We start from the raw sequence: 26,100 nt of genomic DNA, 5'->3' as shown, positions 1-26,100 counted from the left end.
GCAGACACAGAGGACAGACGGAAATATAGGACACATGGGAGAGGTGTTTGGCTGCAATCACATCAGGTGTGTGTGTGTGTGTGTGTGTGTGTGTGTGTGTGTGTGTGTGTGTGTGTGTTTGATGGAGCTTCCAACCAGACTTCAGTGCCGCTGTGGTAGCCTTACTAGCTCAAAGACTGAGCAACACACATGGGTCATGTCCTTAACGTAAGAAGAGAGAAGCGATTGTTAAAACAGAAAACAGGCAGATTTTTTTACATATATTCAGACAGAACTGGCACATTTAACACACTTAAAGCAGTAACTCAGACTTTGGTGAAACATGGCAAACTGGCCTGTCGAGGGTGAAAGGAGGGGGAACAGACAGACATAAAGCGACAGATAGATTGGCTGGTAATTAGGGAAGCAACAAAATGAGGAGGAGTGGAGGGCACATGGATAGACTGAAAATTGTCCAGAGAGAGTGAGAGACGCCTTGGATGCGCCTGCCTGCAGTTTTGGCTGGATTTCAGGCTCCGAGCGTGACTTCGTCTATTTCTGCTCTGCTCTGAGGTGATAATGGGCTGTCAGCACCCCAGTCACCCTGCTCCCTCCTCCCCCACTGAGTGTGAGAGAAAAAGAGAGAGAGGGAAGGGGGAGGTGAGGGTGAGAGAGAGAGGGGGGAGCAGGGAGTAATTTGTTGTCATGTTGGTAGTAACATTGTGTATTTTTATTTGGAATATGATACAAATCAAAACTGACCCATTTTATTTTTTCCACTCTTCTCTCTGCTGCAGTTTGAAACTGGAGTGTGAGAAACTGGCCACAGAGAAGACTGAGATCCAGAGACATTACGTTATGGTGAGACACACACACACACAAACTCACACACACACAGAGGCCATGTCTCTTTGCATACACTCGCAACAAGTGCAATGCCAAGCCAGCTGAATCCCTTTTATCTGCTAACAGCTGCCAAACAGTACCCACCAAAAACCAAACACAAGACCACACACAATACCACACGCACACCTATTATAAGACTGCAGAATAAACAGCACTTACATGGGTGCACAGTCTTGTGTTTGTGTCTGCGAGTGTTTTTATTTTTGTGTCTGAGGTATGTACTCCTGGGCCATCTGTACAGGGCTGTGCATGGAACCTCACACTCTTGGTACCAACCCAATTATGTTTGAGGCACCGGCTAGCAAACTTTCAGATGCTGAAAACTGGCTTGCAATGTCTGGTCTCATTGAAATTCATCTTTATGTATTCTTTTGTAACATTGTTCCTGACATAAATCAAAAGTTCACCTGTTTATTTTCGGAAAAAGTTCTTGTATGGCTGCTTGTGTTCAGAGAACAATAAACGATCTTTGACTTTAAAATCCTGTTTATATATCTCAAAGTAACATTTTGGTTTCAAAACTGAGGTAACATATTGGCACTAGTGTTGAAAACGTCAAACAATACCTAACTACAATTGTCTATGCTCAAATGCCTCTTTCTGATTTTAATTCAAGCCAAAAAAGAGAATCTAACATGAAAATATAAAGGGAATAGTTATATACTAAATGTATATCCTACGCTCTGCGGGTTCCTGGTGGTTCTTGCCAACAGCTTAGATCATGATATAGTTTTGGTACATTATTGTATAGTAACTATAGCACTTTACAGCATAATGAGTAAATACATGTTTAGTTGAGCTCAGTGGAAATCAAACCTTGAACCCTTTAGAGTTGTGGCCAAACTCAAGCAGAGCTGAAATGATTAGGGAATTCATTGACTACTGATCGGCAGAAAATTGGCAAGAATTTTGATTAGTTGTTTAAGTCATCCTTCAAGCAAAAATGCCAAAAAGTGCTTGTTTCAGTGTCTTGTTTGTGGATATTTGCTGATTTTCTTTGTCTTTTCTCATAGTAACGTTTAGACTGTTGGTTGTTCAAAAAAAGAAATATGAGTGTGTCATCTTGGGCTTTGGGAAATGGTGATGGGTGTTTGTCATTAATTAATGATATATCATAGATTAAATGATTAAATGAAAAATAATCATTTTACTGTCAGTTTCCCACTGACTAAATCGGACGTGCAGTTGTTTCACTGCTGTGTCACTGGTTGACTGTCATCCCCTCCCACACTGCCCTGTTTGTCTGATCACATGATCAGTTCTCTGATGCTGCTGCCGGATTTGCCCACCCGTTGGAGATAGTCCCATAGGTTTGATGCTTTTGTAACTCATCACTGAGGGCACAGGAAGTCTCAGAGGTGAACATGTGACCATGGTTTGAATTTGTGAATGCTTCCTGAAAGTTTGGGCATTGAAACAAATGACGCTTAAATGCTTCATCTTCTCAACAGATAGCACAGTAGCATTAATGTGTTTCCGAGCACAGTTCCTCTGCAGTCAGAAGCAGCACTCCGTGTGAATGTTCGGGGCTGTACGATTGGAAAGGATACATGATCAGCAAATCTTTTTTCAGGTTAAAGGAAAGGCCAGAACTCTTTGTCTTTCTTTGTTTTTTTTTAAGTCTGCAAACCTCCAGCCTTGATTTACCTGTGATCAGAAGCACACACAACCACAGCTGACTGAGTGTAGGCTGCCCACAACCCGCTACGCCAAAAAAGAGCTATGTGGCAATCTTGGCACAGAGCAGGGACTGGTGGAGGGATTGAAGTTTTAGTGATGGGGGGAGGGGGTAGCTGGCATCAAGCACAGGCCAGGTCTCCTTTCTTGGCTTATGATTTGGGGGAGTTTGGATGTTGCTAAGCAACAGGCGAAACTTGGCACACCAACTGCCAAGCAGAGCTGCCAGGAAAGGCGTCTTTTATGGAAACACACAGACAAACACACACAGAAAGAGGAGCACACACACACACTCGGAGGGAAACATGCTTACAAAGCGCATAGATACACACGCCTACACAGTTGCAGACTTGTGCTCGCGCGCGTACTAGCTGCCAGGAAAGATGTCTGGAGAGAGAGGACCCCTGCCATCTCCTTTCCCATCCTGCCAGGCTGTTCTGGCTGCCCAACTGCCAATCTCTTCTCTCCACAACCAGCCACGCTGAAAAGCAAATGTCAGCCTGTCACTTTTCCGAGGCATCTGACTTTAAAATGCTCTCCGTTTTCGGCCTTCTCTGAAGGTACAGAGACAGACTGAGCTGCTCCTGCATTCCTCACAGCTCCTTGTACTTTTGGACAAAAGCTAGGGTCAAAAAGCTCACGTTAGACATGATTATTGCAATAGTCTGTCACCTTCTGCTACCAGGCGACAATTTCCCTGCCTCGCTTTGGGTTTCTGGCGTCCAAAACGTGCCTCAGGGTCATTTTAGTGCCATTGACTTTCAGCAGATTCAAGGTGAAATTAGTAGTGATGTGCTTGTAGGGACATATGGGAACTTCAGAGAGCACATGCTGGGGCTGGCACTGTCTGGAGCTGGGAGCATAGGAAAAGATTTTTTGAGTGGCTCAGGGCTCACACTGTTGAATTTATTTGTGTAAAACACCATCTATAAGGAGGGGCAGAAATTATGTTTTGTTTGCTTCATAATTTTTAAGTAATGCTACTTTCTTTTTATGTCCTAAAGGAGATAAGGCTGGCAGTATTCTAATTTTTTGTTATTTTCAGCCAATCATGTGAAAAACCAAAACCAACAATATATTAGATTATCCTTTAATACTTTTCTGCCCAGTCTGTGGCCTTTGGCCCCAAAACCATTCAGTCCTACTGAGGACATAATGTTTTAAAAATGGGTCACAACAGTATAGTTTCATTTTTTTTTTTTTTTTTTTTTTTTTAAAGAAAAAAAAGAAAAAAAAAGGCAAGAGGAAATGGTCTATTTGGTGCGCTAGTGAGTATTTCCGACAACCCCAATGTGGGACTGTCTGATAATTCATAGTTGGTTTTGAGCTTTTCATAGGATTTGTTGGCAATAACAAAAATATAGAATATCACCAGGCTTAGACTAAAAAGGTTTTTTTGTGCAGGCAAACTAAACTAGATTGTCAAACTTCATCCTGTTTAGCTGCTGTGATACAAATAATTCCATTATAGGAGATGAAAGTTAATGTGCCTTAAACTATCTTTAACACAGCTATTTTTCATCAGGTCTAATGATTCAACTTTAAAATTTCCATTTAATTCCTCTAACAATTTTGCAAAAACTAGCAGAATTTTTTCGCTTTTTGTACAGTATTGCCATTGAGCTTTTCCGTCTTTTAAAAAGTCTGTCGATAACAACATTCTTATGGTATATAAATATTCAAATTATTTTTAAAAACCCTTCTAGCTTTACTTACTCCATGAAAACTTTTGTCAGTCTCTCAATGCTCTGGTTTATGCACAATGATATATATTAACTGATGTTCTCCTCTGTATTTCAGTATTATGAGATGTCCTACGGCCTTAACATTGAAATGCACAAACAGGTGAGTGATCTCTCTCTCTCTCTCTCTCTGAATCTCACTGCAGCTCTATAGGTCTCTCGCCCTCTCTCATAGCCCTTTTGCTGCTGCATACTTCTAAAGCTTTACATTATTCTCTTGCATTTTTATCACCGCCTCCTTTCTTTTGCCCCCATCAGCTCTACTCCAAGTAACTAATATTTTATAGGAATGTATGTGTGCGTCTGACACACTCTCTGTGTCTTTCTACCACTGTAATGTCAGTTCTTTGCCTGATGGACCTATATAGCACTGTTATGCTTTGGAGGCATTAATAGGATCCACAAACAGAATTCATTTCTCCACCACAGACAGACAAGAATACTCTGTCCTTCCCCGAGTCTCCAGAACAGCCCCCCTCTCGCCTGTCATAAATCCCTGTCTGTTAGTGCCTCTCTGCTCCCTCCCTCCGTCCGTCCATTCATCCCACTCCTGCCCTGCCCCTCTGTCCCCTATTCCTCTTTTCTCTATTCTCTTTAATTGCTTGTCTTTTTTCTCTCTTAATCTCAATTTCTTCACCATCCCTGTCTGTGTCTCCCTTCCTTTCCATTGATTTCTCTTTCTCTCTCGGTTTTCTTTTTTTTCTTTGTACATCCTCCCTCCACCTCTGTCTCCTTACAGACATACAGTCCATGCTGAATTTCACTTTAAATCAGGTCACTGCCTTCCTGCCGTCTTTTCTTTCTCTCTCTCTCTCTCTCTCTCATATATTTCATTTCACCATCTCAGTCGTTTCGCTTTTGACGTGCCGCTGCCGCCAATCCCCCCCCACCTCACCTCCCAATCTCGATTTTCCTCCCCCGCCTTCCTTCTGTTTCTTCTTTCTGTCAATTTCTCCTCTCCCTCCCACATCCTTCGTTCATTGGCTGTCATTTTCTCAACCCTATCTGCCCTTTTCCTCCTCCTCTCCTTCCTCCACCTCATCTTTTCATTTCCCCTCTCTCTTTGTCCTTCCCTCTTTATCCTCTTTCTCTCGAATGCTCATGTTCTTTCTCTCTCTCTCTCTCTCTCTCTCTCTCTCTCTCTCCCTTTCTCTCTCCTTCCTGAAGATGTCATTTAGTAGTTGGAGTTCTCTAACAAGAAATCATTGTGTCTCCCTTGGGGTGGGGGGCGATGGAGGGAGGGAGGGAGGGAGGGAGGGAAGAGGAGAGAAGGGGGGGGGCACGCTGCCTGGCTGAAAAATGGAGAGCAGAGGGAGGAAGAGATATGGGCAAGCAAGAGAAATGAGAGAGAGAGAGCGAGGAAAAGGGAGGGGGCGGAAGTTCAGTCCGGCATCAATAAATCACTTAAGTGAGAGAACGGTGGGGGGAGTTTGCATGTATATGCGCACACACACACACACACACACACACACACATGCTGGTGTTACTATAGTTGTGAAGACACTCCTTGACATAATGCATTCCCAAGCCTCTTAACCTTAACCATCACTGATAAATTCCTTACCCTAACCCAAAACTAATTTCTAGCCTGAACCTTAAAACCAAGTCTTAACCCTCAATCAGCCTTTTAAAGTTGTGAGAACCAGCCAAAACCTCCTCACAACGATGGTTTCAAACCAAATTTTGTCCACATACCCACAGAAAGACATGGGCGCGCGCGCACACACACACACACACACACACAAACACACACACATTCTCACACATGCTAGCTCACACACACAGCAGAGTCTAGCTGTCAAGAAGACAAACAGCCTGCGGCCGTAATGATGTTGTCATGATCTCTGCATGCATATCATTACCGGCCCTAACAGCCTTGTGGGGCCTGCCACTAAGTGTGTGTGTGTGTGTGTGTGTGTGTGTGTGTGTGTGTGTGTGTGTGTGTGTGTGTGAGAGAGAGAGAGAGATCACATGGCAGCATTTGTAACACTGATTACTGCGCTAATACTGGGAAGGGAGAAATGTAACGAGGGATGGATGGAAAGAGCGATAAATGGAGTGAGATGGAAAGAAAGATGGGGGGGGGCTGTGTAGTAGAGCAGATCAAGACAGACATACACCCACAGCAAGAATCACTGACACCCAGCAGGAAATGGAACCTGAACTTTAAAACCAAGTCTTAACCCTCAAACAGCTCTTTGAAGTTGAGAGGACTGGCCAAAATGTCCTCAGTATGATGGTTTTGAACCAAAATCAGTCCACACCTATAGAAAGACATGTACACACACACACATGCATGCACGCAAACACTGGGGGGGGGGGGGGGGGGTCTTGCATCTTTTCTCATACACACAAACACACACACACACACCCTGTGTGGGCTGGCCGTGGCCACAGCAGATGCTGTCCATGAATATTTTAGCCAAACTCCCTGGCAGAATTTCCATTTGCATGGACCAGATGTAAGCAGCTGAAATATTTACCACACTGGCCCTGGGAGAAACAGGCCACAGCCTGTGTGTGTGTGTGTGTGTGTGTGTGTGTGTGTGTGTGTGTGTGTGTGTGTGTGCGTGAGAGAGAGAGAGATCACATGGCAGCATTTGTAACACTGATTACTGCGCTAATACTGGGAAGGGAGAAATGTAACGAGGGATGGATGGAAAGAGCGATAAATGGAGTGAGATGGAAAGAAAGATGGGGGGGGGCTGTGTAGTAGAGCAGATCAAGACAGACATACACCCACAGCAAGAATCACTGACACCCAGCAGGAAATGGAACCTGAACTTTAAAACCAAGTCTTAACCCTCAAACAGCTCTTTGAAGTTGAGAGGACTGGCCAAAATGTCCTCAGTATGATGGTTTTGAACCAAAATCAGTCCACACCTATAGAAAGACATGTACACACACACACATGCATGCACGCAAACACTGGGGGGGGGGGGGGTCTTGCATCTTTTCTCATACACACAAACACACACACACACACACCCTGTGTGGGCTGGCCGTGGCCACAGCAGATGCTGTCCATGAATATTTTAGCCAAACTCCCTGGCAGAATTTCCATTTGCATGGACCAGATGTAAGCAGCTGAAATATTTACCACACTGGCCCTGGGAGAAACAGGCCACAGCCTGTGTGTGTGTGTGTGTGTGTGTGTGTGTGTGTGTGTGTGTGTGTGTGTGTGTGTGTGTGTGTGTGTGTGTGTGTGTGTGTGTGTGTGTGTGTGTGTAACCTTTACGAGTCTGCGTGCTCTTGTTTGTTCGTGCTCAATCTTGCCCATGGAAGTGTGTGTGTGTTTGTTTATTAGTCAAAGTGACAGTATCTGTTTTTTTTTCTTTTTTTGTTTTTTTTCCTTCTTTCAGACGGAGATTGCCAAGCGGTTGAATGTGATCTGTGCTCAGCTCATCCCCTTCCTGTCACAGGAGGTGTGGGACACATACATGCACGCACACACACACACACACACTGTACAGCATTCAGCATTCAGCAGTCTCTCTCCTGTCTGACAGCAGCCCAAGCAGAAGGCATGCACATGCATACTACACACATTTATCAATAACTCACAGCCACAGACACATAGAGCTGCAGATGGACAGAACTTCAAAGCACGTTCATTTTCCTCAATCGCAAAAGGGTTGCATGTGTTCACAACTCCCATAGCAAAAAAATCAGTATTTCAAAGATGTTTTTGTGAGAGTATGAATACTTTTTCATACTAATTAAGAAATATAACATGGGATTATTATTAATTCAGTTTACAGAACGAAAAAAAAAAGTAGTAGTATAGTATTTGATATATAGTATTTAATACTGAATCAACCTGCCTTCACTGACTTCTTGGTTTGTTCCACAGCACCAACAACAGGTGGTCCAGGCCATGGAGCGCGCCAAACAGGTGACCATGGGGGAGCTAAATGCTTCGATAGGGGTACGTGGGCTCCCCCCTCTGCCTCATAGCGTGTGTACCTTATACTACCATTTTTTTTTTTTTTTCCTCCTTTTCTTTTCTTTTTATTGAGGCAAACATCCCTTGGCCCACACTAAAATATACTGATTTATTGGCTTATATTTCCAAAAGATGGATTAAGATGATTATTTTAAAATATCCAGAATTGGTTTAAGATTTTTTTTTTTTTTTTTTTTAATTCAAATGTCCTTACCAGCCCCAATTAAATGTCCCATATAATTTTCCAAATATTTTAAAGACGTGAAATTCATCAACCATTAAAACAAACTTTGAAAAATATTTCAGTTTATTTGTCACTTTAGTTCCCATCAGATTGATCTGGCTCCAGAGCCACTGCCCTGACCTTAGCATTTCTCCTCTCGTGCACATCGCAGCACTTAGTTCCCTTCCTTTCCTTCCTCCTATCCTCCTCGTTCACTTCCCGTCAAGCCACTTCCTCCAGTGCTTGTAAGTCACCCAAATCTCTTTCTTCTGTCTCCCCTCTCTTTCTGTTTCTTCTTCTATTCTTCCTCTCTACAGCAGCAGCTTCAGGCACAGCACCTCTCCCAGCATGCCCAGGGTTTGCCAGTGGGCCCGCACCCATCAGGACTGCCCCACCCTGGCCTGGCACTTGGTGGAGGATCCAGCCTTCTGGCCCTGTCTGGGGCTCTGGGAGCTCAGCTGGCTGCCAAGGATGAGAGAGCCCACCTAGAGGCAGCAGCGGCCGCTGCTGCAGCAGAGCACCACAGAGGTATAGGATTGCTTTAAATGATGCATGTTTACTTATTTTAGTTTCAGTGCAAAAGTGTAAAACTCTCAATAAGTTTAGCTCAGGGACAAGAGCTGGATTGCATTCTTGGAGATGAAAAGGTCTCTCTGAGGTTGGGAGTAGGCTAAACACCAGAGCTTGGCTCAATGGATTCTGATGATTGGCTTTGCTTTGAATTTTTGGCAGGGCACAGGAGTGTTGCTGATGATAACACTCCTCAGGGATATTTTTCCACTGAGTCATCGGCTGCAGAGTGATGTAAAAGGATGGCATATAATCTTGGATTTTTGTGTGTGTGTTTGTGTCTGTGTCCTTATCTGCATTTGCCGTTCTGTGGCCTGGTACCTGGATGTGTTGGGTGCTGCTGTCTGGAAATGAACAGACCGTGAAGCAGGACCAGTAAGTACTAACTACTACAGAAATTACTACACACACACACACACACACATATATAGACATATACACATACATACACACACACACACATATATAGACATACACATACACATATATAGACATACACACACATATATATTATATTATATATAATATAAACATTTTGCATGTTGCATGCAATATTTTCCTTATAATTAGTGCCACATTCAATGGTTCTTTCTAGGAAACGTCTAGGAAATTATTATAAACTTATTCAAAAATTACAGACTAACATTAAAATAAAGTGTTTATTTTTTACACAGGGTTTAATGAGCATACGTAAGTGCAAGTGCTTCAGTAAACAAAACTTTTTAATATGCAGTTTTGTGTTGTCCTTTCTCTTTTTTTTCTAACCATTTATACTTTTAAAACTATTGTTAGTTGCGGTTGGTTAAAAGTACACAGGTTTTGACATGTGAGTATTATCTTAAAACATCTTATTCGTTTAAATTTGTCTTTTGCTTTTAGACAACAGAATAGCTTTTGTCTGATCACAATTTGTTGTAAGATTAAAAATTAGGATCCCAACACCATGTTGGTACCTCTATGAATTGTGACAACACTGTTTAAAAAACAACTGTCAATGCCAAAACGCATGCAGACCACTCTATAGTCCTTTATGCCGCCTTAAAGAAAAATGAAAGCATTGTCTTTCTTCCTCTCATTCCTACAGTGAGATGGCCGATGGATCCAGACTGATATTCTTTCACATTCATCTCCACAGCTTATGAGCCTGACATGATTTATGCAGTCCCTCTCACCTCATTGTCTCCCTCTTCCTTCCTCTCTTCCCTCACTCCCTTTTTCTTCACTCCTGCCCTTCCTACTTTCTTCTCCTCCACATCTTTGTGCCCCAATGCACTTCTCCCCCTTTGCTCTTTCCCACACTCCCTTGCTCGTTCTTTTCTCAATTCAATCCACCCCTCTCCCCTCCACTCCTCACCCCTCTGCGCCCTCTCTCCTCTCCGCAGAGCTCTCTGTCCAATGGGGATAAGGGTCGCCCAGCAGACTACCTCAGCAACGGCAAGAAGAGGAAAGCTGATGAGAAGGAGTTCATGACAGACTATGTGAGAATGCTTTCATAACACTCTTAAATGTTTAAGTAACTGAGGGAGAGTTTCACCCAGCCCTGCCAGTCCTCGTCAGATAAGACCACTGGTGTCTGTACAGTGGACTTTGGAGACCTGCTCTCTTTTTAGACAGTAAATTAAATATTCAAACTCCCTGCTATCATTACTGTGCTATTGGTGTCATTGTGGAAGAGCAGATATATATTAAGCATTGTGAGGGATTATTTTCTGTCTGAGAGAAATTAATTTTTTTTATTATCAAATTCAACATTACTGCTTTGTTTGACTGGAAACATTAAGAACATGAGCAGTGCCTTAGAGGATTTAATCTTTCCAAGTTACACATCTAAAATCGATTTTAATTACATTTGTATTGTTTAATGTGTTTATTGTACGTTCATCCATCTCAGGAAATAAATTGTCCAGATACGTTGTTTCATTTTCCTCTATATACAGTGTAAGATATTAAAGCAAAAATGTTTTATAAAACTTTTTGAAATGCATTATGTTATAAACATCCAGACACCTCTGCTTGTGTATGACTGTCTATGTGTGTGTGTTGTATATTTCCACATGTAATCTACATACATCATACAGCAGAGCAGAATATCTAATCTCACTTTTTCTCTCTTCTCTCACAGGGCAGCGACGCGGATAAGAGTGATGATAATTTGGTGGTGGATGAGGTTAGTAGGCAGCCGCTGGCCTATGTTGGCCTCACTTCACCGCGTTCATCTGCATACATCATGTAAACACACCCAGCAGGACCATCTGAATAATCATAATAACAGTAATACTCCTCATACACCTCTGCCTGCCCTGATTTCTCAGTAAACAACCATAAAATATGTAGGCACACGTGTGCTTCACTGCAGTTCAGACTATCTACACCTTAAAACACCTTAATGTGTAATGCTGTTCGTATGACTGTTGAGATTTTATGAATGAGTGCAGACAAAATGGATTGCAAGGTTGAAAAAATAGTTTCCCATAATAATGAACAAAAGTTAAAAAAAAAATAAAAAATAGCACAGCCTGTACATTTTTTCATAAAATTATCTTTACATCCAAATGAATACATAAGTGTCCACTGTGCATTATATAATGCTGAGTGAGCCTATAACCAGTTCAACATAAACAGGACTTCCATTCTAAAAAGACTGCAACTCTGGAAAACCTGCTTGATTTGATGAACTGGGACTACTGTAGCCTCATGATAACTTCAGATAAACTTTGGAATACATTTTAGCACAGCACAGAGGTTGTGGATTTTGTTTACATTTTATAATCACATCTTAGGAAGTGATTTTTAAGACAGACTTGAAATCCTTTTTCCTTCTGTAAACATAATTATCATTTTGAACAAACTAAGAAAAGAGTTAACATTAGAAAAAAGGGAGACACTGTAAGATTTCCAGGTGGATCTCTGTGGTCTTCAGCACTAAAACACTGCAGAATGAATGAGTAAACTAACATTACTTCTTGTTTCTGTCTTGTGTACTAAAGTTTTTATGTGTTTTGAATTCAGGACCCGTCGTCCCCCCGCAGCGTGCAGTCCTACTCGTCCAGGGAGAACGGTTTAGACAAGATGCCTCCATCTCGTAAGGAGGGTCCACCACAGGCCAGCCCCACCTCCCTGGCCTCCTCCAGCAGTGCCGCCTCCCCCTCCCGTGGCAAAGAGCCTCCACAGGTAAACAAACACATCTGTGTGAACACACACATGAATTCGTGTGCAGTAAAGTGGACCAAACACAGACGTAAAAAAGATAAATATTTGAATCACTTTTTGGGTATTATTGTCACATGTATGCAGACATCTATAGAGAACACACAATATATTTCAGTACAGGACATCAGTGTTTCCATGCTGTCAACACACACTCTATTCTGCTGTTTTGTTTGGGGTCAGTAGTTTATCTTGGAGTTACTATGGTGCATATCCAATATCCCAAAAGACATTCGGTCTGAGCTGCCGACATCTAACAGCACTCCTCAGGTCACATCTGCCTACAGTCATTCCCTAATGTCATTCTCTTTTTTTAGTTTGTGTGCTTTTCTTGCCATTCTTCTTCTTCTTCCCTGGCTCGCACCGTCCTTTTGCTGTAAAATAATTTTTTCCCCCCCATATGTCTTAATTCTAAAGGCAGTCTGTTTATTTCACTTTTCATTCTAGATTTATTCCCTTTTTCTTCTTTGTTTCTAACAGTTCTCTTTTTATTATCTGCTCTTCCAGAGGGAGAAGTCCAGTACACCAGGTATGAAACCAGGGACCCCCATGTCTCAGGAGTCTAACACCCCGGGACCCAGCGGGCCCCCGCAGTTCAGACCTGTCCCGGGAAAGCCTGGTGTCGACCCCCTTGGTAAGATCGTCTCCCAGCCTTGCTTTTATTACCCAAGGAGCATGCCATCTGTATTTTATAGTAATAAGGGACCACTGAACTTCAGAAAGCCTTAAGTTAATGTGAAGTGAAACTGTAGGGCTTGCTGACATCATTGGAAAAACTTTGTTGTTTCTAGCCATGTTGCTGAGGAGACCAAAAGAGAAATGTCTCCAGCCCTCCTCTCAGGGACACCAGCTTGCACTTCACACAGGGGATCATTTAAAAAAAATTAAGTCTGTATTTGCAGAAACAGCTTTTTAGCCTGTACTTGCTTTGTTACATGTAGTGATTCTTTCAACATCGGGCCGTAGTAGTTGGTATGGGTGTCGGCGAGCTCCCCACCACCGACCACCATCTGGATTTAATAAGCAGCTGTGGGCAAAAATATTCAGTGTGCCTCACTCTTTAAATAGAAAGATTAGGAGAGGTGATGGACTGTGACTGTGAGCTGCTTCATAATGAGGCTCCATCTATTCTAGTGTATCTTTTTCTCTTTTTTTATTCACATCACCTGTTAGCCCCCACACTGCTTTCACACGCCCACATCATTGTGCATGCATATGTATAAGCTCGTAGATACAGCTACATGTGCAGGAGGATAATAAAGAGGATGTTTATGTGAGCGCACAACCCCACACACACACACACACACACACACACACACACACACACACACACACACACACACACACACACAGGTACTGGCTCGCTGCAGGAAGGCATGGCGGCCAGCAGGGGTCAGTAGTGGTCCAGTGCTGCAGTTAGTAATGCCTGCCTTTTGTGGTAGCTTGTTCAAAGGCTGTCAGTCACAGCTGTCTCACACACTGACAGGCTCTGCAGAAGGAGTCACCTTAATAAAATGCGCATCTCATTCTATCCTATGTTTAAGTGATATCTAAAGCTCATGGAATGATTGGCATTCTGTATTCCTTACCAAAGTCAATAATTTGTTCACTTCATTAATTCACAACAAATTAACTCTCTCCTTTCATTTCCTCCCTCCATGCTTCCACCAGCTCTGGGTCTCAGAAACCCTCTGGCAGTGCAGGGGGCATACCCTCCTGGGGCTTTTGGCCTGCCTCCTCCAGGGGTGAACGGGGACCTGCCCGGGGCAGCGGGCTATGGCGCAGGCCTCCACTTGGTCTCCCCCCAGATGAACGGAGCCGCAGCAGCGGCGGCGGCGGCAGCTGCTGCAGGCTACGGACGGTCCCCTGTGGTGAGCTTGACGCTTCGCAGATAATTTGTCTTTCCAGTGTCACTGTCATATGTAATACCTCAGCACATAAACCGATCAGAGAGGGCAAAAAGAGGGATATTCTATATACCGGAAAGAAGGGAGCATTTTAGTGGGAGAGGAAAAGGAAGAGAGGTTACCTTGTCACTTATCGTTAATAATCTATGACCTTGGCTCTTGAAAAGTCTCTTTGCTTTTATATGATCTCATTTTATTCTGATCTTTCATGTGATACCCATTTTTATGAGTGAATCCTCTCTACTCTCCTTTCCTTTCCTTTCTCCTTTCTGTCTTCTTTCCTCTAACCAGTTTTTTTTCAGTTTTTTTTTTTTTCTTTCTTACATTAGGGTATCTCTGTCTCTTCCAGGTGGGCTATGAGTCTCCACACCCACATATGAGGGTCCCTGGGCTGCCTGCCAGCTTGCAGTCAGCCGCCTCCGGAAAACCGTGAGTTTCCTCTACCTTCCCTACTATCATTCATATCTTCACCTGTTCACTATAAACTGCACTCAGGTTCTCTCCTCAAATTTCCATTCCAACACCAGATGAAAACAGAAAAGATGAACAATGAAAGATATTGAAGGGAGAAAAGGGGGTGAAAAAAACTGTTTTTAATAAGTATCCAGCCTTAAAGCACTTGAAAAATGTTTTTGAAAACAGTTGTTAGCAAAAAGATATAGATATTAGATATTTGCAAAGCAGCTTAAATAGACTCAGATAGTTAAATACTGTATTTTTTCAGATAACCAAACATTTTATTATTAAATGTCAGGTTTTGGTCACTCAATGTCAGCCTCACGAAAGTATTTCTGGATAATGTGGAAATCACAAGTTGAAGTAGATGACGTAGGTCGTGGGAGAAATGCCTACACATAAAAGTTCTGACACTTTTTAGCCATCTTTAATCATCAGCATCATCATGCTCATCCAAGCCACACACTTACGTTCTTGTTCTTGTATGCTTAATAACATTACAAAGTCCTCTTTTAGAAATGAAGACTGTCCGTCTGATTTAGTGTTTTTGCTGCAGCGTTTAATCTCTGTTATTCATCCTTTTCTGTTCTCCTCCGTCTCTCTTCTCTGCAGCGCCTACTCGTTCCACGTGAGCGCAGACGGCCAGATGCAGCCGGTGCCCTTTCCCCCGGACGCCCTGCTGGGCCCGGGGATTCCTCGCCACGCCCGTCAGATCCACACCCTAAACCACGGAGAGGTGGTGTGCGCCGTCACCATCAGCACCTCGACGCGCCACGTCTACACCGGAGGAAAGGGCTGCGTCAAGGTGTGGGACATCAGCCAGCCAGGCAGCAAGAGCCCCATGGCCCAGCTGGACTGTCTGGTGAGACATGAGACAGGAACGAATATGGTTCGATGCTTGTAGCCTTGTCTGTTGACTACCTTGTGTCTAATAATGTTTAATAATGTGTGTGCTTTACAAGCAAAAGTGATACTCTTGTTTTTCATACATCAAAACACACTTTGGGTGAGGAATTACTTTTGTGTTGTTGTCCTAAAGCCAAACCTTCCCCCATCTGTATTCATTGCTGTGATGATGCTGTAGCAGCATGTTTAATTCCATACACGTATCACCTTGTCGTCAATTATAGTTAACTACAGCATATATCATTGAGTATGAATTTTTATATTTCTTGTTTTATTGTGGCCAATCAGAACAGGGACAACTACATCCGCTCCTGCAAGCTGCTCTCCGACGGGCGAACCTTGATTGTCGGCGGGGAGGCCAGCACACTGTCAATCTGGGATTTGGCCACACCCACTCCCCGCATCAAGGCAGAGCTGACATCGTCTGCTCCCGCCTGCTACGCTCTGGCCATCTCCCCTGACAACAAGGTCTGCTTCTCCTGCTGCAGCGATGGCAACATCGTCGTCTGGGACCTTCACAACCAGACGCTGGTCAGGTAAGAGAGGAGTGGGAGGAGGCTGCACCGTTTTGTAACAAGTGTCCTCTGGTCAGATGAAGAGAGCAGTACAATATTCAAGTTCATACAAGGGAGGAGGAGAGAATGATCAAAAGGAAGAGTTATAGTTATACTGAGGGAAATGAGAGGAGAGGGATGACTGCACAGAGGGAAGGAGGAAGTAGTGTAATTTCTGAAATTTCACAATCTACTCTGTCAATCACAAAGTCAGTCATAGAGAGAGGGGAACATTATAAATAAGCAACCAAAGCATGTAGGATGAATGCAACGTAGAGGAGTTGGACTTTTCTAAACAACCTGTGTGTGTGTGTGTGTGTGTGTTTAACAGGGTGGCAGCTTGCATTTCTGAAAGTCTTTTTTTTCCTGTCTTTTAAAGCACCACTAATGTTACTGCCAGCCAATCCCAACGCATGAATTGCTGTATTTGCTGTATTTTTTCCCCAATTTTTCAAAATGAAATATTCAGGCGGTAGACCCACCTCAAATATTCAGTGCTTTGCCAGACACATTTATGTATTAAGGGACAAGCACTGCAAACTAGCTTAGGCTTTTAATGCTGTGGTATGTGGCACTGGTCCATGCTAAATACTTGTCCCTATAAAAATAAATGGTAACACTGTAAGTCCCCTTATTTAGCATTTATTAGCAGTATATAAACACACTGTAATGTAGTTGTAAGCTGATATAAGGACATTGCTAAGAATTTTTTTGTTAATGTAAAGTATTTCTCAACAATTCTAATTTCTCCTGTGAAGACACAGACGTTTTACATTACTACCACAGTGTTTTACTTCATCATCATTCATCATCTGTTTATACACCAGCCTCTCCTTTTGGGTTCCTACGGGGCGATACTTGTTGACAAATAATTATGTTACAACTACTTTATAGTGTGTTATGAACCATTTATTAAATGCTTATATGCTGCTGATGAATGCTAAATAGCAGGAATCGAAGTGAAGTGTTGCCAAATAAACATTCAATAATAAGTTGGTTGAGCTTTCATTTCTCTTGTGGAACAATCTTTTTCCCTGGGACTATTTTGTGGTGGAGAGACAAACATTCCCTCAGTGTACGTTTGTGCAAAATCAAGTAACTTCAACAAAATTGTTGAAGAAATGTGATTCAGAGTAATGTATTTGCTGTGAGGTGATTTTAATAACACACGATGAATGAACTGAAACCAGGTGATGTCTGGAAAGTAGGAACATGCATTCAAAAGATGACAGCACCACTTTCATGCTTTGAGAAATGTTTGTCAGAAACGTACGTTGTGAGCAGAGAACTACGGAAGCCACAGAGGTAGAGTTACATATGTGTGTTCGTTTGTGTCTTTATCTCTGAATCTGCTGTGTATCTCCTGCCTGCAGGCAGTTTCAGGGCCACACAGACGGAGCGAGCTGCATTGACATCTCCAACGACGGCACCAAGCTGTGGACGGGAGGACTGGACAACACAGTCCGCTGCTGGGACCTCCGAGAGGGACGCCAGCTCCAGCAACATGACTTCACCTCGCAGGTACACGAAAAACAAATGGGACTTGTTTGAGCCCAGACAGGCATTAATGTGCTTACAGGCTAATGATGATCAAAAACGCTTCACCGGTCTCATCTCTCCATTTCTTTATCTCCTTCCTCCTTCCATTGATTCCTTTCTTCTTTCCCTCTCCGTCTCCAGATCTTCTCTCTGGGCTACTGTCCGACAGGCGAGTGGCTGGCTGTGGGAATGGAGAGCAGTAACGTGGAAGTCCTGCATGTCTCCAAACCTGACAAGTACCAGCTGCACCTCCATGAGAGCTGCGTTCTCTCCCTCAAGTTTGCCTACTGCGGTACGGACGGACACACACACACACCCGCACGTGCACACTAACTAGATTGATGGTTTGATTACATCACATTACCAGAGGGTATTTAATCACAGAGAGGCAGAACAAATCTTCTTCTTTTCTCATTATTCAGAAACAGCTCCTTCCTTTTCACCTCTCCCGTTCTTTACAAAAGCAGCTCTTCCTCTAAGGCTTCTCCATATCTCGCCTCCCCTGAGGCTTTATCTGTTGATGGCTGTATGTGTTTCGTCCTGTAGGCAAATGGTTCGTGAGCACAGGCAAAGATAACCTCCTGAATGCATGGCGGACACCTTATGGATCCAGCATATTCCAGGTAGATCATCAAATACTGACTTTTATGCACACAATTCTGCAAACCACAACAGATTTTTTTTTTTTTAAATAATTTTTTTTGTTAACTATGAAATATGATGATATGGTGAGAAATTGGGATCTCTGGCCTGGGAATAATTCAGTTGTAAAATTTTCATTTTCCTTCTTTTTCATCTTCTTGTTTACATACTAAAGGGGCTATTTTGGATTATTATGAGACAAACATACATTTGACTTGAATAACAGCCATTACGTGAACTTTTCTTTTCACTGTTCGTACAAAAACCATAATTCAATGACTGTTTCTAGCTAATATATCTTCTTCTCTGTCTGTTTGTTTAGTCTAAGGAGTCTTCGTCAGTTCTCAGTTGTGATATCTCCCCTGACGACCAATTTATTGTCACCGGCTCTGGGGACAAGAAGGCCACAGTTTACGAAGTCATCTACTGAACTCTGATTGGCTGAAAAAGTAAAACTAATAATCAGGGGGCGGAGCCAAGGCTCCCTCCTGCACCAATGACTGTACAGAGCGTCGGTGGCATGGAAAACAAGAGACACTCAACTTGTACTTTGTTGTTTTGTTTACGTTTGTGAAAGAAATGAGAAAGAGAAGCAAGGGGGCACAAAGTCACATCTCTGGAAAAAAACAAACAAACTTTGAACTTTGTTTTTAATGCTCTGAGAACGCTGGTTAGTCTATAGCTGCGCAAATATGGGATTCCTCCAAAGAACTTTTTGTTTTGTTCCTTTTTTTTCCCTTTTTTTTAAACGAAATAAAACCTCTGTAGTGAACAAGAAATTAGCAAAAAAAACTTATTTTTTTAGCCTTTGAATTTTTCGCAAACAGTTGGACGGCATCGAGAGGAAAAAGACACATGGGACTGAAGAATTGTGGGGAGGGTTCAAGGAGGGCTCGAAAACTCTTAATGGAAAAATACGGTCCATATTCTGTGCTCTGTAAAAAGTCCCAACCAGGGTCGACTTGGCCCGGTATGGCCTAGTCCTCAGCACGTGGCTTTTCTTCGGGGCAGCAGATGTGTGGCAGATGGCAGGATGATGTGCTGTGAGGTTCCAGCTATTTTTTTTATTTTTTATTTTTCCCTTCTCCTGGTTAAGTTTCAGCAGCAACATGATTGTATCATCTCCACATACATACGTGACAGAACAGGGCTCGGTTTACTCTAAAGTGTCCTGAGACTCAGTTTGTCTTTGTTCCTTTTGGTTTTTGTTTTGTTTTGGGTTTTTTTTTTCTTTTGCAAAAGAACAAAGATGAACTTATTCTGGAGATGATTTTAAGGAAACCAGTGTGAAACTGAAAACCACGACACACAGGACAGAAAGCTGAAATCAGTTCAAGCTCCTCACAACAGGTACTCTCCAGTTTCCGGGACGTGGCCTCTGCTGAATCGTCTTCATCATTAACACTCAACATGAAATGTGATTTTCTATTGTATTTGTTAGGGCACATATAGGGAGACAGGTATTTTCACAACTGCATCATGAACCTTGAACCTTGCTATATATGGACATGTAAATAAAGTTCTCTAAAGGCAAACAAGGATCTGTGACTTGAATTTGCTTTGAGACAACAGGCTGTAGTGTGGATCATCTCTCAGAAACATCAGTACAGTTTTTGTATGTGATCTGCAGTATATCATTTGTGGGGTTTTTTTTGTCTTTCGTTTGCATCTTCTTTCACAGAAAACCAGATTGACACTGCTCAATGAAAACCAATCCAGTTGTAATGGTGTGAAGGTAAGAAATAAGGTAGATCCGGTGTTACGTGTGCATGCTGGCTGTCAAAAGGTGTTTTTCAACCACAGAACCATTTCAGGCTCTAGCCAGGTTTATCTTGGATGTTAAAGACTGAAGGGAAAAAAAAAATCAAAAGAAGCGTTTGGTGAATATTTGTTTAAACCATAATAGCCAGAAAAGCGTGTGCTCACAGCAAGGTGCCAAAAAGCATCTTAGAAATATTTAGATGAAAAATAAAGGATGTGAATGGTGACGCTCTCTTGTGATGGAAACATTTCTCTCTCCAAATGAGGGAACACAACAGCACAACACTTCTGCATCTTCAGAAATGTGAGAAAGTGTCATGGGATTCAAACCCACAGAATGAGCAAGTTAGGATTCACAGCTCCTCTGTGACTTCAGCTCTTGGTAAATAATGCAGCTGTACAGTTGTTTTTTGTGCTGAGCTAGCTCATAGTGTGGCAAGACAAAGGTGATCTGCAGCAAAATAGGCCGCGGAATGGATTATTATAGCAATAATACCCAAGAGGGACTTATGGATGTAGCGGTGACTGTCCTGCTGTGACAAAGCTTTAACTTTGGGAGAAGAGAACCTTAGAAAAAACAAGTAAAGCATTGATCTCCTTTCTGAAGCAAAGAATTGTTTGCAAAAGATGTGGATAATAAATCATTTAGTCTCTTTTAGTGTCTTTTGAAACAGCTGTTAATGCCCAGAATTACAGCACAGTATAGATTCCAATCAGTATGAACAGTTGACTTGAGAATAAGTTAAAAAAAAAAAAAACAATTGAATAAAGAAACACAACAGATCGCTTGCCTTCTCTTTGCTTTGGTCTGATCGCTCATCTCAAACCACCGGATTAAGTCATTTCAGTCCCCTGATTAGAGCAGAGTAATCTTTTCTTAGCAGTGTTGCAGCAGCATCGTCTCAGTGGGACCTATTTGTCGTGTAAGATGCCCCAAAATTTCAGTGGAGCAGGTTTCAAACTATGCAGTGAATGGGGAATCTCAGCTGCCAATTAAACAACGACGGCCTTGAAGATATTTGGCGTGCCTGTTAGACGTTTTTTAAACTTAGGCCCAACATGTCAGCATCTTTTTAAAATTCTAAACGTAGAGATCTATGTAAACGAGCTCAAGTATCTCTGCTTTATTTGATATGTGCAACTTATCTAAAGAGATGAGAAGAGACCTCAAATACTGGTCACTCTCCAGGAATCAAACTTGGTCAGTTGTTAACCCAGTGTTTGATTTTTGTTGTGTGCTGTCAATATTCTGCAAAGACCTTAAATCACCAATTTGCCTTTTTGTTACTGTGATAGGATGGAAAATGTGATCAGCGTGTCAAAAATATCAATTAATACTGGTTAAAATCAAACTGAGTTGTTGTAAATGTAGTGTTTTGCAAATAACAAAGGTTTTACAGTTTTCAGACTGTCCATAAAGTATTTCCTCCTGAGTGAATGAAGAACTGTTGATGAAAGGCTGTGAGTTAAAACTGGACAAAAATGGTTCTTGGTGTTGAGAGAATAAAGCATTCCTCTTTGGTTATTTGGTTTTTTTCTTTAGCATCTAAATATCAGGAAACGGGAGTAGGGTATTACAGCCATGCTAGCAGCTCCGTGTGGCTTTGAGCTAAATACTAACATCAGCGTTAACACTGAAAATGCCAGCACGCTGATGGCTAGGAGGTATATTTACCAAGTTCACCATCTTAGTTAAGTGTGCTCATATTTGCTAATAAAGTCTAAAAACAAATATGGCTATAGCTAATGAGAATGTCATTAGGTTTGCAGGTATTTGATCAGAAATCCAAATATTGTCCATTTGACAATGATGGTGCCAGATGGGGAACTAGAATATTTATACCTGATTTTATGGCAATCCATCCAATAGTCACCATTCCTAGAGCCATTCCATTAGCAAGGCTAAAAAGATTGACGCAGGAGACACCTGAAAGGATGAACACAAGTTTGGTTTATTTTTCACACATAGTATTTCATGTACAGCACATGGGAAATGCATCAGGAGGGAAGACACAGTGCATTAAAAAAAAGTTCCTTGGCTTTTTAAAAGAGAAACTAAACATGAGCTTGTAAAATGGAAATAAAATAAAAAGGTTTTATACTGTTGGAACAGAGAAAGCACAGGCAGGGAAGGGACGTTACTGACAGTTAAAGAAGAGTATCAAATACAACGTCCCAAATATTCACGCTATACCACCAAATGCATAGCCATTATACAGCATCATTCTGAGTAGTATACAAGCTTGTGTATGAGATCATCGTTTAGGTCTGACTGTGGCTGACAGGCAGAAGGGGAAAGAGGCAGGCAAAGGCATTAAACTGTACAGATGATCTGACTCCTCGCTGGTACAGTAGCCATTGTAGAAGTCCCTCATAATTATTCTATCCTGCATTAGTGCTGCAGCGAGAAACATGAACACATCTCGCTAAAACTTTTTACAGCTGAACTAAATTGCATACTGTAATGTAAGATTCATCCTTCTGTAAAACTGTGGCTGTGAGACCATTCACTGTGCCTACGGAAAAAAATCTGATTTATCTCATTCTTTCACGGAAGAGTAGTTTTAGTGCAACAAGCATGCAGTAAAAATTGGGACCTCTTTGATGGCTAAATCTTTATTGTCCTGTCGCAGCCAATGCCTGGTGTACACTGACCACAGACTCAACAAAAATGTAGTATAATTACTCAAAAAGGACTGAAAACAGACTAAAGTACTTTTACTACCACTTTTGAGAAAGGGGAATAAAACAAAAACAACAAACAGTAGACAAAGGAACCTTTCTCACGAAATAGATGGTCTTTTTTTTTCTTCACATGGGTTTGCTGATGTTGTATGCCCTCTGCCTGTCACCATCACCAAGGATAAAAATACACTGATTAAAGAAAAAAAAAAGGTAAGAAAAAATTCTTTGTATGTCGTCTTATGTGAGTGCATCCCTTTCTGTTTGCTTCCCCCGTACCCGAAACGCAGTCATAGGCAACCCCAATACATAAACATATCATTACATAAGACGAGCAATCACTATTCATAAAAAAGAATGAAATAAATGAGTCTTAAAAGAAAAGCTTGAAATGTGCCTTTTTAAGTCTACACACTGGTAACGCATGTTCTACAGAAGCGGAGAGCTCCGATATACAGTTTGCCTGCCAGTTTGGAGTATCATACAAGGAGGACTGAAAAGTAAGATTCAAATATAAAGAAAAAGTTTGACATTTTGGTAAATAGGCTTTTCGGCTTTATTGGCTGATTGCCAAGAGTTAGTAAAATGAGAAGACTGATACCACTCTCATATCTGTATGCTAAGCATGAAGCTAGCCAGCAGCTAGCTAACTTCATGCTTAGCACGCAGATTCGAAACAGCTATTCTGGCTCTGTCTGAAAGTTAAAAAAAAAAAAAAAAAACGCCTACCAGCACCTCTAAAGCTCACTGGTTAACATGTTATACCTCGCCTCAAAAAGTGAATTGTAAAAATGGCAAATCACAGTTTTACGGACTTTATGTGTTGGAATGTTTCTTGGGTAGGACCAGTAACTTTGTCAAGTCTCCTGTGGTTGCCAGGCAACTGGTCCTGACCAAAAAATAGTCGGTGATTTATTATTTTTTTACACTTTGGCATTTGTATGAATTAAACAAACCAGATACGGTGTACGACATGTCAATTGGTGACCTTAGAGGTCCTGGTAGGTGGAATCTGTTACATTCAGTTAGCAACAGGCTAGCTGCTTCCCAGTCCTTATGCCGGACTGAATTAGCAGGCTGCTGGCGGTGGCTTCATGCTTAGCATATATGAGAGTGGTATCAATCCTCTCATCTAAATCTCCACAAGAAAGCAATTAAGCGTAATTCACAAAATGTTGAACTTTTCCGTTAAGTTGTTTAGCATCTCAATTAATAGCAATCAATAGCTTATCAAACAAGATTTAGCCAGAGCACTTTGAACACTAGCACATCAGCAGGCAGGCAGAGATGGAGATAATGACTCCGATAAACATGTAATCTCATCTGGTAAATGAAAACAGCAACCAGTTGCATAAAATTTGAAAAGAATCGGATTAGTCGCTGCTCACTTGGCTGCTGATGATAGCGTAATCGAATGGTGTTAATTTGCCCTCTTGTCTGCCGTACAGTGAAGTAGCCGTGCTGCTACTTCATCTAGCTGACAGTGCCTTTAATGAGAGTGAGTGCAGCGCCCGGTGTCAGGAGAACAATCCAGAGGCATTAGGAGGAACAGCCCAGCTGATGTTCTCTGTTTGTGTCTCTGGGCCCTGGGAGGATCCCATTGACTCCGCTGCTCATTAGATGCTGCCTTTGTCAGACCAAAATAAAATAGATATTAAGCAGTGAGATGGGGCGCGTGGCGATGAATGTTTAATTGGGTGCTCCGTGTGTTGTGTGTTTCTCTCTTCCTGCGATTACCTCAAGGGGGTCTATGCAAGTGTTTGTGTGTATTCTTGCACCTTGTGTGTGTGTGTGTGTGTGTGTGTGTGTGTGTGTGTGTGTGTGTGTGTGTGTGTGTGTGTGTGTGTGTGTGAGAGAGACAGAGGGAGAGCAGGTCTATGTTTCATGTCAGTGTATGTGGATATCTGAAGCGGCCCCCTCCATCTCAGGGCGTCATCGTTCCCCAGCTCCTGACACCTCTCGCTGGGGAGAGCGAGCTGCGGCGTCAGCCTCATTAAGGCTTCCACTGTCTGGCTAATGAATCGATTGTGTGGTATCAGTGCTCCTGGCTGGCGCTCCCACAGTGCTGCTCAGCGCCTCCTCTGAGGGCCTCCCTTCCACTGAGCTCTTAATCAGGAAACAGCCCTAATTACCCTGCCTCCCTCCTCCTCCTCCTCCTTCTCCTCCTCCTCCTCTTCCTCCCTTTCATTTCTTTTCCTTCTCGTCTTTCCCCTCTTTCTCCTCTTGACTTTATCTTTATGCTCCACCGCCCTTTTCCTTTGTCCTTCTTATCTTACTGTTTCTTTTCTGCCTCTCTCTCTCTCTGTGCTATCATGCCTCATCCTTGGGATAAAATTGGAAGGCGGAGGAGGGGAAGGGGCATTTGGGAGCTTCCACAGTAGCTTATATCACAGCAAAAAGGGGGAGAGGGGGTGATGTATTAGGGGTGAGGGTCAGGAGGACTCAAGAGGACTTAGATGGAGGTGCCACTGCTGCAGATGTAATGAGGATTGGGAGCAGCTGGCAGGGCAACTGGGCACGCCACTTCCATCCCCCAAAAACCACCCCAAAGTCTCCTTCCTGTCCCTTGCCATCTCGTTCCGGCCCTCAGTACACCACCTCATACACCGTGGCCTTCTTGTCCCCGGAGCCCGTCACTATGTACTTGTCGTCCGGGGAAACGTCACAGCTCAGCACAGACGAGGACTCCTTGGACTGGGAGCGGGCAAGAGACATGGGCACAAACCCAGGAGAGAGAGAGACAGATATGTGATGATAGATGGATGGAGACAGATGGAGAGAAACAATCACAAAGAGAGAGATTTTAGAAAATATATGAATCATCACTTAATACTCAATCATACAAAACATATTTGCATTTCAAAACAGTTGGCAATTATTTCCAAACAGACAACGCCACAGCTCCAAGATGCTGACTCATTCATCTGCTTCAATGTGAGATACACTGCTCTTGTTCTCTTTTTTCCTCTCTCTCTTTTTCTCCAGAGAGATGCAGTCTCCTTAACTGCAGGTTTGAGTATCACTAGCTGCACAAGTCTGATGGTCTGCATGAACTGGCAAAATGCACAATCCTTCCTTTTTTCCTGTGTCTGAAAGCCGGACCTGGGCACCTGGCTTTAGATGATCTAAAGCGCCCTCTACTCCCACCCCTCCTCCTCCCTCTCACTGCTCCATCATCATTTATCTTCCTTCCTTTCTTCCCAGACTCTCTCTCTTCCTTTTAGGTTTTCGCATTCACTGTCCCCCTCTCATGTCGACTCCTCTGCCTCCTCTCTAAATTCCTCTCCCCTCGTCTCCCCTCCCCTCCCTCCCTCTGTGCTAGAGGCACAGCAGGGCTGTCAATCATCAAGCCACTGGTGAGGGGCCATTTCACACAGGATCCCTCATACTATACCAAGAAAGT

At 42.7% G+C, this 26,100-nt stretch overlaps 2 protein-coding genes across 8 annotated transcripts in view; one reads left to right on the top strand and one right to left on the bottom strand.

Annotated features, from left to right (window-relative positions):
* Window positions 1-20,764, top strand: part of tle2a (TLE family member 2, transcriptional corepressor a) — a 44,196-nt gene extending 23,432 nt beyond the window's left edge. Inside the window, exons 3-20 of one of the 4 annotated variants that reach the window (XM_040128331.1) lie at window positions 777-840; window positions 4,363-4,407; window positions 7,667-7,729; window positions 8,158-8,199; window positions 8,791-9,001; window positions 9,402-9,418; window positions 10,426-10,521; window positions 11,166-11,210; window positions 12,053-12,214; window positions 12,758-12,884; window positions 13,922-14,121; window positions 14,507-14,586; window positions 15,226-15,475; window positions 15,808-16,055; window positions 17,447-17,594; window positions 17,754-17,904; window positions 18,159-18,235; window positions 18,577-20,764. In XM_040128331.1, the coding sequence (XP_039984265.1) occupies window positions 777-840; window positions 4,363-4,407; window positions 7,667-7,729; window positions 8,158-8,199; window positions 8,791-9,001; window positions 9,402-9,418; window positions 10,426-10,521; window positions 11,166-11,210; window positions 12,053-12,214; window positions 12,758-12,884; window positions 13,922-14,121; window positions 14,507-14,586; window positions 15,226-15,475; window positions 15,808-16,055; window positions 17,447-17,594; window positions 17,754-17,904; window positions 18,159-18,235; window positions 18,577-18,684 (2,134 nt within the window). In that variant the 3' untranslated portion in view covers window positions 18,685-20,764. Of the gene's footprint in view, window positions 1-776; window positions 841-4,362; window positions 4,408-7,666; window positions 7,730-8,157; window positions 8,263-8,790; window positions 9,002-9,401; window positions 9,419-10,425; window positions 10,522-11,165; window positions 11,211-12,052; window positions 12,215-12,757; window positions 12,885-13,921; window positions 14,122-14,506; window positions 14,587-15,225; window positions 15,476-15,807; window positions 16,056-17,446; window positions 17,595-17,753; window positions 17,905-18,158; window positions 18,236-18,576 lie in introns of all 4 variants that reach the window. The other 3 variants (XM_040128330.1, XM_040128329.1, XM_040128327.1) reach the window with 3 other exon arrangements.
* Window positions 20,765-21,955: 1,191 nt separating this feature from the next.
* Window positions 21,956-26,100, bottom strand: part of tle2b (TLE family member 2, transcriptional corepressor b) — an 85,137-nt gene continuing 80,992 nt past the window's right edge. For all 4 annotated transcript variants that reach the window (XM_040128209.1, XM_040128208.1, XM_040128211.1 and 1 more), the window contains one exon: window positions 21,956-25,391. In XM_040128209.1, coding sequence (XP_039984143.1) covers window positions 25,284-25,391 — 108 coding nt within the window. In that variant the 3' untranslated portion in view covers window positions 21,956-25,283. The remainder of the gene's footprint in view (window positions 25,392-26,100) is intronic.

This window comes from Xiphias gladius, chromosome 6, assembly GCF_016859285.1.
Source record: "Xiphias gladius isolate SHS-SW01 ecotype Sanya breed wild chromosome 6, ASM1685928v1, whole genome shotgun sequence".
In the NCBI taxonomy this organism is placed as follows: Eukaryota; Metazoa; Chordata; class Actinopteri; order Istiophoriformes; family Xiphiidae; genus Xiphias; species Xiphias gladius.
The sequence above is the reverse complement of the archived record's forward strand: the minus strand, read 5'-3'. Positions and strand labels throughout refer to the sequence as shown.